This window comes from Coregonus lavaretus (genome assembly GCF_964263955.1).
Source record: "Coregonus lavaretus genome assembly, chromosome: 23".
NCBI lineage: Eukaryota > Metazoa > Chordata > Actinopteri > Salmoniformes > Salmonidae > Coregonus > Coregonus lavaretus.
This window is the reverse complement of record NC_140010.1, coordinates 30,245,092-30,258,815: the sequence shown is the minus strand read 5'-3', so window position 1 is coordinate 30,258,815 and position 13,724 is coordinate 30,245,092. Positions and strand designations below refer to the sequence as shown.

General features: G+C 46.4%; 1 protein-coding gene across 2 annotated transcripts; it reads right to left on the bottom strand.

Annotated features, from left to right (window-relative positions):
• Nucleotides 1–484: 484 nt before the first annotated feature.
• Nucleotides 485–10,337, bottom strand: LOC311150674 (uncharacterized protein). Of its 2 annotated transcripts, none has more exons than XM_084188177.1 (8): nucleotides 10,254–10,337; nucleotides 9,903–9,955; nucleotides 8,136–9,606; nucleotides 7,794–7,991; nucleotides 6,828–7,103; nucleotides 6,449–6,544; nucleotides 6,096–6,122; nucleotides 485–1,588 (listed from the first exon to the last, which is right to left on the bottom strand). In XM_084188177.1, exons 3-8 carry the CDS (start codon nucleotides 8,191–8,193, stop codon nucleotides 1,500–1,502), a joined length of 744 nt encoding a protein of 247 aa, XP_084044303.1. In that variant the 5' UTR covers nucleotides 8,194–9,606; nucleotides 9,903–9,955; nucleotides 10,254–10,337; the 3' UTR covers nucleotides 485–1,499. The 2 variants fall into 2 exon arrangements, with proteins under 2 accessions (XP_084044303.1, XP_084044304.1); XM_084188178.1 differs by having other exon boundaries at nucleotides 6,449–6,541.
• Between the last annotated feature and the right edge of the window lie 3,387 nt (nucleotides 10,338–13,724).

The following is a 13,724-nucleotide window of genomic DNA, read 5'->3' as shown; positions in this document are numbered from 1 at the left end:
CACGTCAGCACAAAGAAAAGAGCCCATCTCCAACGATTTATATATACACTATGCCCTCTCTCTGAATATTATTCACCCTTCCCTATCTCACCCATTGAAGTTGCACCGTTTTCACAAAGCAAGCCAACCTACAAAGCTTACTGACATGACTGAGGAACAATGCAAACAATAAGGCCCTGGCAATCTCCACTGTTACAAAAAAAGGACATTGTTTTAAAATCCATTGTATTTCAGTAAAGGTATTAAAGGGATACTATGTGCATGCCTCTAGAAATTGCTCTAGCCAAGTAATAATGTTACCTCAGCATTTCAAGTAGGCTTACCCTACTACCTAGCCTACTGAGCTCTTTGCAATTAATGTATTTCAATTTGTTCTTTTGAGTTCATCTGGGTGTACTGTGGTCAATCTATTTGGCATCAAGGACAATTTTGCAATTAAAGATATACTGTACATTTTGCTGTGTACTCCAATACAAAAGTCGCAAAAATTTAAATATCTTTAATAAAGTTATACAAAATAAAGTGATAAACATATGTAAATAAACAAAAGTGATAAAATAATTTGTACATCTCAGTACAAAATCTGTCCCCTCATAATCATAATACAGTAGCTTTATATACACAAAGGCACAAAGTGAACATAACATTTCCTCACTGTACACAAAATTTGATTACAGTATTTAATAATAATAATAATAATAATATGCCATTTAGCAGACGCTTTTATCCAAAGCGACTTACAGTCATGCGTGCATACATTTTTGTGTATGGGTGGTCCCGGGGATCGAACCCACTACCTTGGCGTTACAAGCGCCGTGCTCTACCAGCTGAGCTACAGAGGACCGTATTTCACCCAGAATGTGTAACTGAATCAAAACAAAATGTACAACGTTTATTCAAACAGATGGACCACAGTAAATGCTTTTCATATCAGTGTTTTTGGTCAAGGCAAGTTCATTGACAGTGGTTGACTAAATGCAACTGACAGCACTACACAAATATATTTACAGTTACAGTAGTTTTGAGCTATCGAGTGTGTTCATGTGTGTTGTGTTTGTGTGTGTTACTCTGTTTGTATTGACATTAGCTGAAAAGCAAAGGCTGAAGAGCATAGGCACCGGTAGATAAGTGAGGAATTACCAGGGTCTGACTGAGCAAAGGTGAGGGAATACATATTAAAAAGTGCATAAAACTGTCTTCATATCCTTTTCTTGTGGTTACCTAGGAACTACTTCAAGAGTTAAAATCTCACACAATACAGTAAGTTGTTATACAAATTGGAATGTCACAGCTCCTGTCATATTCTAAATATCTGTACTTGCTCAAAATGTGTACTTGCTCACTCCCCTCATTGATTTAAAAGCATTGGATTGGTGTAAGCAGTTCCCACCATATCAAGGGGGAGTGAACATACATTTTGAGGCGAACGGTAGGGAATCAGACCGCAACCAAGGGATTTCATGGGTGGCCACCCGACTGCTGTGTAGCAAGGAACAGTTTTAGAGGACCTGGTAGCCTTTTCCTGATTGTGACGCCTGAAGTGTTTCTGTGACATTCTGAGGGTAGTGGACAATGGAGCCAAGGACACCTGCAGGGAGGAAAATGAAACACACACAATTTAGGAAGATGTAAAACACACCTGAGACATACACACACAGTTAACTCTTGATGTTTACCTCAGCAACAGACACTATGCCAAAAAACGGTAAACACTTGAGAGATGACACAACAGTAAGACAAGAACACAAACACATGCACCAGACACGTGGTAGGAGACATGCAGATGAGTTATAACCACAGAGTGCTACAGCAGTGTGGGGTTCAAGAGTCCTTCATTCTCTCCCTATTGGTAGAGTGTATATTCTTCTGCATTACTGTTCTGCTATAGTGGACTATTTGGCCATTCCCATGATGTCACTGCTTTAGGCAACAATTGCACGTCTGTTGTAGCCTGGCTGACATCACTCATGTGGTACACAGCGAGGGAGAGCTGTGACTCACTGGTCTGGACAGGAGTCCATTTGCTGGTGCCATTTTCACCCAAAAATTGATCGAGCTTTGATTGGCTCTCTCAAACATTTTATTTTCTTCCCCCTGGGGGGTTGAGATCTCTCGTTGTTTGGATTTGAAAATCAAACTGTTGTAATGGAAGTGGGCGGCGCTCTGAGGCTCTGTGTGGCTGTACATGTGGGTGTTTGAGAAAGAAAGAGGTGAGCCAACCAGTAAAATCACAGCCCCCTTGTCACGTTCGTCGGGAACAGAGGACCAAGGCGCAGCGTTGAAGGCAAACATATTATTTTATTAGTGATTACCCGAACAAAACAACAAACGATAACGTGACGTCCACGGTCTAACACAAACCACACTGGAACAAGATCCCACAACCACTGTGGGAAAACAGCCTGTCTAAATGTGGTTCCCAATCAGAGACAACCAGCAACAGCTGACACTCGTTGCCTCTGATTGAGAACCACTCTGGCCAACATAGAAATTCAACAACTAGAATACCCAAAGGAAACTCACACCCTGGCTCAACATACAAGTGTCCCCAGAGCCAGGGCGTGACAGTACCCCCCCCCCCTAAAGGCGCGGACTCCGGCCGCGCCAACCAAACACCACAGGGGAGGGACCGGGTGGGCACTCCGCCTTGGCGGCGGATCCGGCTCTGATCCCCACTCCCTCTCCAACCCCCCAAAGTACCCCTGGTCCAGTCTGGCCCCGCTGGCCGGAGCTGGACTGCACACTGGTGGAGCAGATTGCTCTAGCTCCGGCGTGAAGCAGCTGACCGGTGCCGGACCAGGCACGGGCCGTGCCGGACTGACGACGCACACCACTGGCTTGGTGTGGGGAGCAGGAACGAACCGGACCGGGCTGGCGACGCTCACCATAGGCTTGGTGCGGGGAGCAGGAGCGGGCCGGGCTGGCGACGCGCACCATTGGCTTGGTGCGGGGAGCAGGAACAGGCCGGGCCGGGCTGGCGACGCGCACCATAGGCTTGGTGCGGGGAGCAGGAACAGGCCGGGCCGGGCTGGCGACGCGCACCATTGGCTTGGTGCGGGGAGCAGGAACAGGCCGGGCCGGGCTGGCGACGCGCACCATTGGCTTGGTGCGGGGAGCAGGAGCGGGCCGGACCGGGCTGACGAAGCGCACCACTGACTTGGTGCGGAGAGCAGGAATGGACCGGACTGGGCTGGCGACGCGCACCACAGGCTCGGTGCAAGGGACAGGAACAGACCGGACCGTACTGGGGACACACACCACTGGCCCTACGCAGGGATCAGGAACGGGCCGGACCGGACTGGTAACACACCCCAGTACCTCTCGCCGTGCCTCTACACCTTCCTTTCCCTCTTTGACCAGTGGCCCCCGTAACCTGGCAGCCTCCTCTGCTAACCCGCTGGGCCGCTCTATCGCGGTCTCCTGCTGCCCCGTCGTCCATGGCGTGAGCCCCCCCCTGAAAAATGTCTGGGCTTCTCTCCTACCCGTGGACCAGGTCTCCATATTTTTCGCCAGCCTTTCGCCCTTCTGCTTCCAAGTCAAGCCCCTCTCTTCCTCACACGGCTTGACCCAGTCGAGGAGGCGAAGGAGATCCGCTAGAGATCTCCCTGGCGATGGCTCCTGGACACGCTGCTTGGTCCAGTCTTGGTGGGATCTTCTGTCACTTTCGTCGGGAACAGAGGACCAAGGCGCAGCGTTGAAGGCAAACATATTCTTTTATTAGTGATTACCCGAACAAAACAACAAACGATAACGTGACGTCCACGGTCTAACACAAACCACACTGGAACAAGATCCCACAACCACTGTGGGAAAACAGCCTGTCTAAATGTGGTTCCCAATCAGAGACAACCAGCAACAGCTGACACTCGTTGCCTCTGATTGAGAACCACTCTGGCCAACATAGAAATTCAACAACTAGAATACCCAAAGGAAACTCACACCCTGGCTCAACATACAAGTGTCCCCAGAGCCAGGCCGCGCCAACTAAACACCACAGGGGAAGGACCGGGTGGGCACTCCGCCTTGGCGGCGGATCCGGCTCTGATCCCCACTCCCTCTCCAACCCCCCAAAGTACCCCTGGTCCGGTCTGGCCCCGCTGGCCGGAGCTGGACTGCACACTGGTGGAGCGGATTGCTCTAGCTCCGGCGTGAAGCAGCTGACCGGTGCCGGACTAGGCACGGGCCGTGCCGGACTGACGACGCACACCACTGGCTTGGTGTGGGGAGCAGGAACGAACCGGACCGGGCTGGCGACGCTCACCATAGGCTTGGTGCGGGGAGCAGGAGCGGGCCGGGCCAGGCTGGCGACGCGCACCATAGGCTTGGTGCGGGGAGCAGGAACAGGCCGGGCCGGGCTGGCGACGCGCACCATAGGCTTGGTGCGGGGAGCAGGAACAGGCCGGGCCGGGCTGGCGACGCGCACCATTGGCTTGGTGCGGGGAGCAGGAACAGGCCGGGCCGGGCTGGCGACGCGCACCATTGGCTTGGTGCGGGGAGCAGGAACAGGCCGGGCCGGGCTGGCGACGCGCACCATTGGCTTGGTGCGGGGAGCAGGAACAGGCCGGGCCGGGCTGGCGACGCGCACCATTGGCTTGGTGTGGGGAGCAGGAGCGGGCCGGACCGGGCTGACGAAGCGCACCACTGACTTGGTGCGGAGAGCAGGAATGGACCGGACTGGGCTGGCGACGCGCACCACAGGCTTGGTGCAAGGGACAGGAACAGACCGGACCGTACTGGGGACACACACCACTGGCCCTACGCAGGGATCAGGAACGGGCCGGACCGGACTGGTAACACACCCCAGTACCTCTCGTCGTGCCTCTACACCTTCCTTCCCCTCTTTGACCAGTGGCCCCCGTAACCTGGCGGCCTCCTCTGCCAACCCGCTGGGCCGCTCTATCGCGGTCTCCTGCTGCCCCGTCGTCCATGGCGTGAGCCCCCCCCCTAAAAAATTTCTGGGCTTCTCTCCTACCCGTGGACCAGGTCTCCATATTTTTCGCCAGCCTTTCGCCCTTCTGCTTCCAAGTCAAGCCCCTCTCTTCCTCACACGGCTTGACCCAGTCGAGGAGGCGAAGGAGATCCGCTAGAGATCTCCCTGGCGATGGCTCCTGGACACGCTGCTTGGTCCAGTCTTGGTGGGATCTTCTGTCACGTTCGTCGGGAACAGAGGACCAAGGCGCAGCGTTGAAGGCAAACATATTATTTTATTAGTGATTACCCGAACAAAACAACAAACGATAACGTGACGTCCACGGTCTAACACAAACCACACTGGAACAAGATCCCACAACCACTGTGGGAAAACAGCCTGTCTAAATGTGGTTCCCAATCAGAGACAACCAGCAACAGCTGACACTCGTTGCCTCTGATTGAGAACCACTCTGGCCAACATAGAAATTCAACAACTAGAATACCCAAAGGAAACTCACACCCTGGCTCAACATACAAGTGTCCCCAGAGCCAGGGCGTGACACCCCTTCATTATCCGCGCATTGTGCCGACAACATCAAACAGCCTCTCTAGACTCTGAAGTCAGGAGGACTTCGAGTTTGTTGTCAGCCAGACTAAGTCTGTTGTGCAATGCACATAGAGTACATGCAAATACACATCACTCGTGTTGTGTGCACGAGGCACAAGTGACATAGACCTACAACTGGGACACAATCAGGATTTACCAAAACAGCTGTTCACAATGTTGCTCAACATGTTTGAACATCAGCTTTCTAAATGTAGAAATGTCCAGGAAGTATGGAATCTCAATAATTCACTGTCAACATATGCATTGACACCAAACGCTGTGATCATGAATACTACCCTCGGCCCTAGGATTCACACCTTTGACAAAAAGGGAACTACCTGTGTAAGAAAAACAAACACACACCAACGAGAGAAGCACAGAGAAAGCCAGTAGCATCAGAAGATAAGGAGACTGTGCCCCGTCATGTTAATGTTTACAGGGTGTGGTTTAGGAGACAGCAGTACCTAGTCAACAAACTAACCCATCTGTTAATATTGAATGTTCTATTAATCGTTCCATACTCCTGTTAACCAAGAAACCGATTGGGACAATGAGATGGAAGTGAAAACATATTTACCTCCAGGGTGTCCTGAACCGTTGGGATCTGAAGAAAGATAGAGAAACAATACATATTTCCTATTGCCATGGGGAATATAACTTTCATAATTGTACAATAATGTTACGAATCGAGATGCAAAAGTTAAATATAGAATTGTATATCAAGTATAATTTAGTATCTAAAAATGTCATTGCAGGCAATACACTTTCTACATAGCTGACACACTTTGATCTAAATCTGTCATTTAAATGTAAATTCCCAGACTGGGCAGTATGATATAGGATTGGATGAACTTTAATATCCCAGAGAGGGAAATTGTCTTAGACACGTAGTACTGCTGCATACAAAATATGCTTTATAATGTCACTCACCTTGTCGTTTAGAGATGAGGAAGCTTGCAATAACCAGGGCAATAAAGGCCAGGCATGCTAACAGTGGAGCCAGGACAGTCAGCATGGACATCCCTGCTGAAACATACAACAACAGGAATTCACCGGATTCACCTGCAAGACCTACTGTACTTCAGAAATTGTTAAACAAGTGACTAAAGAAAGGGAACATTCTGTGGCTCTTGTGGCGTGTAGGCTGAGGGTGTTGTTACACCCGACACAAGCTTGACATACACACACATACTTTACATAAACAGATGCACGCATGCATACACACTGTTGCCTTCTAATCTATACAATGCTCTTTCAGTGTACACTGTAAGCATAGTGGCACCAAGTATTCCTCCTCCTGTAACCTTACCTCCAGTGGTGGTGGGCTCAGAATATGTGAGCTCCTTCATCAGTTCGGTACAGCTCTCATGGAGTTGTATCCTCTCCCGCCTCATGCGCTCAGTGTCCCAGTCCCAAAGCTGTTTGAGGGCGAGGGCCTGGGGTACCTCAGCTGTCCAGGTGTCCGTGGATCGGTCCAGAGTCAGAAAGTCATTGCCGTTGACAAGGAGCTGGTCGGTCAAACGCACCACTCGAAATCCATCCAGTTTGCATTCACGCACACGGAGGTAATGGTAAGTATGATTTTCTGGTCATTGAAGGAAATAAGGAAAGGAATGGTTAAGGATGAATGTATCCTTTACCAGAATATATGTCTGATTGTATTCCTTGTCAGTCAAGGCGGTAGATTTGTCCTGCCCTATCTCAGGTAACTGCCATTGTGCCCTTGAGCAAGTCACCTGTATAGAGGTAAAATGTGTTTTATACTGGATATTTGGTGAATATTCAGTTCTCTCGTCAATAGCTATTGAACCAAGCATGCCATGACTATGAAGATGGTATATTCTTAGTCAAGGGAGGATGGACAAAAATGCACCGCTTTTTTGTTGTTGTTGTTAAATTTTTTTAAATATATTTTTTGTTCAGTCTTCAAAAGCTCTTACACAAAGCGTGCCATGACTGTAACAATTATATATTCTGAATCGGGAAGATGGACAAAAATCCACTGTTCATTTATTTATTTTTTATTTAGATATTTCTTCCGTCTTTCAATCTTCAATAGCTCTTACACAAAAAAATTAATCTGTGGATTTTTGTCCATCCACCCCTGATTCAGAATATACCATCTTCATAGTCATGGCATGCTTGGTTCAATATTGACGCGAGAAAACAGAATATACACCGAATATCCATTATAAAACACATTTTACCTCAGTGGCTGTGTGTTTGTGTACAGTATTAGTGTGTTGCAGTAAGTTCATTCATGCATTAGGCCTACTTGTCATGGTGTTGGTGACATTTTCTTCTATCTCGAACGCCTGTTGAAAAGACTCGCTGTAGTTGTCCAGCAATACATCACGGATAATGCCACTGACGTCTTTCCCGTAGCTGGAGAGAGGTGCTCCGTTGACCAAGACCTGTTCGACGGTCTCCACCTCGCCGACCACTCCCGACCGCTGGAACTGAATGACCGTGTCTATAACAAAACACATCAACAAATTTAATTTTGTTTGTTTGTTATAAATAGCCTAATATTCATAACACAATAGTGGAGAATGTTGTGCGTAAAATGAACAAATTGTACATCGGAATGAAAAAAGTAAGCAATGGAAAAACGTACCAGTTGGAAGACCCCAATTTAACTTGAAAAGCAGAATGAATGTAAGTGGAAGCCGCATCTTTGCACTCTGTGAGAACTGGTTTTGGAAATGATGTACTGTAGCCTAAAAGAACCTCCAATACGTAAGCCAATTGTAATAGATTAGTTATAAATAGAATTTCCAATAGCAAACACGTAGAGTGATAAAGGATAGATCAAGGGCAAAGTGGTTATCAATCAAACGTCCATATGTGTGTAGCCTCAGAATTAGTCGCTACAAGTGATCGGTCCCTATGTTGTCTTTTAAATGCGTAGCTAGCCTACTACGGTTTTCAGTAGTTTTGATGTGATTGGCTGGTGGTAGGTGGTTCCGTATTAGGCTACGTAACACAATCCTATCAGATGAAAAGGATGGCTACCTCATAGGAGTAAGGACATAGGGACAATCACATAGACAAACAGACATGTAAAATATTAAAATTATAGTTATAAATGCCCCTGAATTGTTTTCCTCTTGTAACATGTTTTTAGTTAGTTTTGGGATAATCTAAATACTGTAGGTTATAGAAAGTTAATGTATATTCAATTTTGACATCCAGTTAGTGTCTAAAAGTGGAATAGTGGAACTACAAACAGGTGTTTGTTTTCCTAACAAATGTATCTAATTTGAATGGTGAGAAATGTGCATATTTATAAAGCCACCATAGCTCCTCATAGGCTACTAACAGTACATAACAGTTTGTTCCTGGATGTTCTTGTCATTGTTACCAGATATTAGACATACGACAGCAAAGGAGTATGAATGCAATGTCCATATATGTATCTTTCTCTGTTACAGAGGTGGATGTTTTCAAACATCATGACTCTATAGGTACAAACAACACTAGAGCAGAGAGGAGATGTGTAGAGGTCAGTCTATCTGTGTCTGACTCAGCTGAACACAAGAAGGAAGATAGAGGAAGTCATAGACACTATCAAACCACCACAGTGGCTACAGTTTGTGTGTGTGTGTGTGTGTGTGTGTGTGTGTGTGTGTGTGTGTGAGTGTTTCAAGTTTCAAGTTTGAATGTCACATGCACAAGTATAGTGAAATGCCTTTCTTGCAAACTCAGTGGCTAGAGTGTGTGTGTGTTTTTAAAACACGTCCCTTGTGATTGGTTGACAGTGTGTGTAGGCCTATATTCGTTGTGATTGGTCGCCAGTGACTCATGTGTCTCAGGGTTTGTTGACTGTGGAATGCAGCCTCCGAAGCACTGTATGATTGATTGACTATAGATTAGGCGGGGCTTTGACCAAAGTTCACAGTGGCGTAGTCAGCGAAAGAAGTGTCGTCTTTAGCGATGGCAGCGGTGGCTTCGGTGGGGCAGACAGGGTTCTTCTGGAAGTTGACACTGGCGTAGTGAAGAGAGTCAGAGGCGTAGATGGTGGTCGCCAGACCTGAGTCTGGCTGAAGGGGGCGCTCCTTTATACCTTCAGAGTCACCAATACCACCCTGGAGAGGAGAAAGAGGAGGAGAGAGGGAGGAGGGAGAAGAGAGGGAGGAGGAAGACAGATGGAGGAGAGAAGGAGGAGGAGGGAGAAAAGGATGAGGGGATAAGAGGAGAAGGAGAGGAAGAGGAAAAAAGAGAAGGAGGACGTCGTGAAGGAGAGGAAATAATTGTTTGACACAAACTTACGTAAACACACACACACACACTCCTTCCCTCCCTCCCTCCCTCCCTCCCTCCCTCCATCCCTCCCTCCCTCCCTCCCTCCCTCCCTCCCTCACACACACACACACACACTGACCTTTCCATTGTTCCCTGCATCTGTGCTCATCCTGTGTGTTGAGGAGGCAGCTCCTGTGGAACACAAAGAACACATTACTCATAGGGAGAGTTACACTGGAAGGACTGGAAGCAGACCAGAGGAGCTGATTGCATGTGGTCTGCTCTGTGTGTGTGTGTGTGTGTGCGTGTGTGCGTGCATGCGTGTGTGAGTGTGTGTGTGTAATGGCTGGCTGGAATGGAGTGAATGGTATCAAATATATGAAAACCATGTGTTTGATACATTCCATTGACTCCATTCCGGCCATTATTATGAGACGTCCTCCCCTCAGCAGCCTCCACTGGTGTGTGTGTGTTTAAAAAAAAAACTCACCTTTCTCTTTGTTGCGTTTACAACTGTAGACAATGACCAGGATGACAGCGAACACCAACCCACCCAGACTCACAGATACAATGATGACCACAGAGGTACCTTGAAGACACACACACACACACACACACACACACACACACACACACACACACAGAGAGACACAGAGAGAGTAGACCACAAGCAATTAGCTCTTCTTTTCTGCTTACATACAGTCCTTCCAGTGTAATTTAAGCCTCAATCAGACCGACAGCGTCATTGCGTTTTCTTCATTTTCCTTGCAGCATTGCGTTGCAGAGGCAGTTGCAGGGCATTTTGTGTGGTGCATACGTTGGATTTATCCTATGTATGCATCAAATTGTATGCGTAGACTTGACAGAAATAGAAGCAAAAGATGATTGTTGAACTTTTGTTGCACACATATCCACTAACAATGTTGGATTACATAATGGAAAAAGTTTGTGTAAAAAAGGCCGTCCTGCACCTCTCCTATCTACCTAACTTCCCCTCACAGTCCCTTCAGTTTCCCTTAAGTCCCGTTAGTTTGGCTGCTCAGCCTACCTAAGTTACCCCTCTCCCATCATAGCCCTGCCATTCCCAACCAATCAGAGTGCTTGGAAATGCGCATCTGGACACTGCACCCGCCCACTCAGGTCAGAGTGTTATCGTTGTCCGAAGGGAGAAGACGCATGTTTCTGAGGTCTTTTTGTTGTCGACAGTAACACGAATGTCTAAATGTTGTGCATGTATCGAAATAACCACAACAATAAGATTCAAAGTCATTCCGATTAACAAAATCATATAAACATCTTCAAAGGAAACAGCTGTGTCTGTGTGTGTGTGGTGGTGACTATCAAGAGTACAGTGATGGGCCTCAACATCATGTTCTAACCGGACAGCACTATAGAGGGCAGAACCAAACCAAACAGTTATACAGTGCATTCGGATAGTATTCAGACCCTTGAATTTTTCCACATTTTGTTACGTTACAGCCTTATTCTAAAATTGATTAAATAGTTTTTTTCCCCTCATCAATCTACACACAATACCCCATAATAACAAAGCATAAACAGGTTTTTAGAAATGTTTGCAAATTATTTTAAAATAATAAACGGAAATATCACATTTACATAAGTATTCAGACCCTTTACTCAGTATTTTGTTGAAGCACCTTTGCCAGCGATTACTGCCTCGAGTCTTGGGTATGACGCTACAAGCTTGGCACACCTGTATTTGGGGAGTTTCTCTCATTTCTCTCTGCAGATCCTCTCAAGCTCTGTCAGGTTGGATGGGGAGCGTTGCTGCCCAGCTATTGTCAAGTCTCTCCAGAGATGTTAAATTGGGTTCAAGTCCGGGCTCTGGCTGGGCCACTCAAGGACATTCAGAGACTTGTCCCGAAGCCACTCCTGCGTTGTCTTGGCTGTGTGCTTAGGGTTGTTGTCCTGTTGGAAGGTGAACCTTCGCCCCAGTCTGAGGTCTTGAGCAGGTTGTCATCAAGGATCTCTCTGTACTTTGCAACATTAATCTTTGCCTCGATTCTGACAAGTCTCCCAGTCCCTGCCGCTGAAAACATCCCCACAGCATGATGCTGAATCCACCATGCTTCACCGTAGGGATGGTGCTAGGTTTCCTCCAGACGTGACGCTTGGCATTCAGGCCAAAGAGTTCAATCTTGGTTTCATCAGACCAGAGAATCTTGTTTCTCATGGTCTGAGAGTCTTTAGGTGCCTTTTGGCAAACTCCAAGCGGGCTGTCATCTGTCTTTTACTGAGGAGTGGCTTCGTCTGTCCTCGTCTGTACCATAAAGGCCTGTTTGGTGGAGTGCTGCAGAGATGGTTGAAAAAAAACAATTTAATCAATTTTAGAATAAGGCTGTAACCTAACAAAATGTGGAAAAAGTCAAGGGGTCTGAATACTTTCCGAATGCACTGTATAAATATATATGGGGGGTTGGAAATTATGCAGACAATTACACTGATTGACGCCACAATCGATCTGCAATATTAAAGCTGATCTACCCCATAAAAAAAGACAAAAGAAGAAGAGAACCCAATGTACATATCAAGGTTGGATTTACCATTTAGTGGTGATGGAGGTGACATGGATGAAGATGCAGGAGACATGGTGGTCACCGTGGTGGTCTTGGGTGGCGCTAATGGATATGAGAGTCATAGATTGTCAAGAGACAACACCAAAAGACAACACAAATACGTTGTATACACTATTCATATAGACATATTCATATTCACATATACAGTCAAATTCACAATTAAATGAGATGTTATTTGTCTGTTTTTTTTTAGCTAAACTTGCTGGGCCCACATACAATAGAGGAATATTATAGAGGTGCAATACATAACATCTTCATATGCAAATCGTACTTGATTAATTTTTTATATTTGTAGTGCGCACTAACTTGACGGTAAACATTATTTGTTCACAACGTCTCCTATGAGAACAAACTATAAGCAATGGAGTAATAGGCCCACAGTTCCCTACACTCTTAGAAAAGAATGTGCTATCTAGAACCAATAAAGGTTCTTCGGCTGTCCCCATAGGATAACCTTTTGAAGAACCCTTTTTGGTTGCATGTAGAACCCTTTTGGTTCCAGATAGAACCCTTTTGGGTTCCATGTAGAACCCTTGAACCCTTTTGGGTTCCATGTAGAACCCTTTCCAAAGAGGGTTCTACATGGAACCCAAAATAGTTCTACCTGGAACCAAAAAGGGTTCTACCTGGAACCAAAAAGGGTTCTACCTGGAACCAAAAAAGGTTATCCTATGGGGACAGCCAAAGAACCCTTCTGGAACCCTTTTTCTAAGAGTGTACTATTGTAAGACAGTTCATTGGTTGAAATGACCAATAGGCTAAGTAGCTGGAAGTGTTAAAGAGTGTGCTTTGATAGTAAGTCGTTGGCATCATAGAGCAAAGATTACAAGCTAATTGTAAAGTGGACTGCCAAAATCACCAACTCCTTCACAGACCACAATGTCATGACTAAGCATGCCCAGATCTCACAGCTAGGTCACCACAAAGAAACTCAACACAGGAAGTGACAAAAGGAAGTGCTCTTTCCCAATTTGTCTTTCCTTGATTCCTTGCATCCTTTGTGACCAAGATACTAGTAGGCCTTGCTCCATAACCTGGATGGTATTACTATTTATCTTTTGTCTAAAAACAAAATAAATTGGTGAAAAAACGGTGCTTGGAGTACATGATATGAATAACAATGCTTACACTCACCATTAACTATGAGTCGTACTTCAGTGATCAGGGTGGTGTAGACATTCGTTTTCCCACCACACCAGTATACCCCTATATCGTCCACAGTCAGGTTGGTGAAGGTCACAGTGAAGGCTCTCTCCTCTCTGTTATCAGACACAAATAATCGACCATGTTTGTTTAATATTTTGTCAGATTTGAAAGTGATCTTGGATTTGCAGATGAAGCGATCATCTTGTTTGCAGAATTAC

What these genes read in the sequence shown, in the direction of transcription:
- LOC311150674 (XM_084188177.1), bottom strand. Translation starts at nt 8,193, where the DNA reads ATGCGGCTTCCACTTACATTCATTCTGCTTTTCAAGTTAAATTGGGGT. An exon ending in TGAGCCCACCACCACTGGAG is followed by an intron (nt 6,545 to 6,827) that starts GTAAGGTTACAG and finishes TGTATGTTTCAG; the next exon opens with CAGGGATGTCCATGCTGACT. An exon ending in CCTCATCTCTAAACGACAAG is followed by an intron (nt 6,123 to 6,448) that starts GTGAGTGACATT and finishes ATCTTTCTTCAG; the next exon opens with ATCCCAACGGTTCAGGACAC.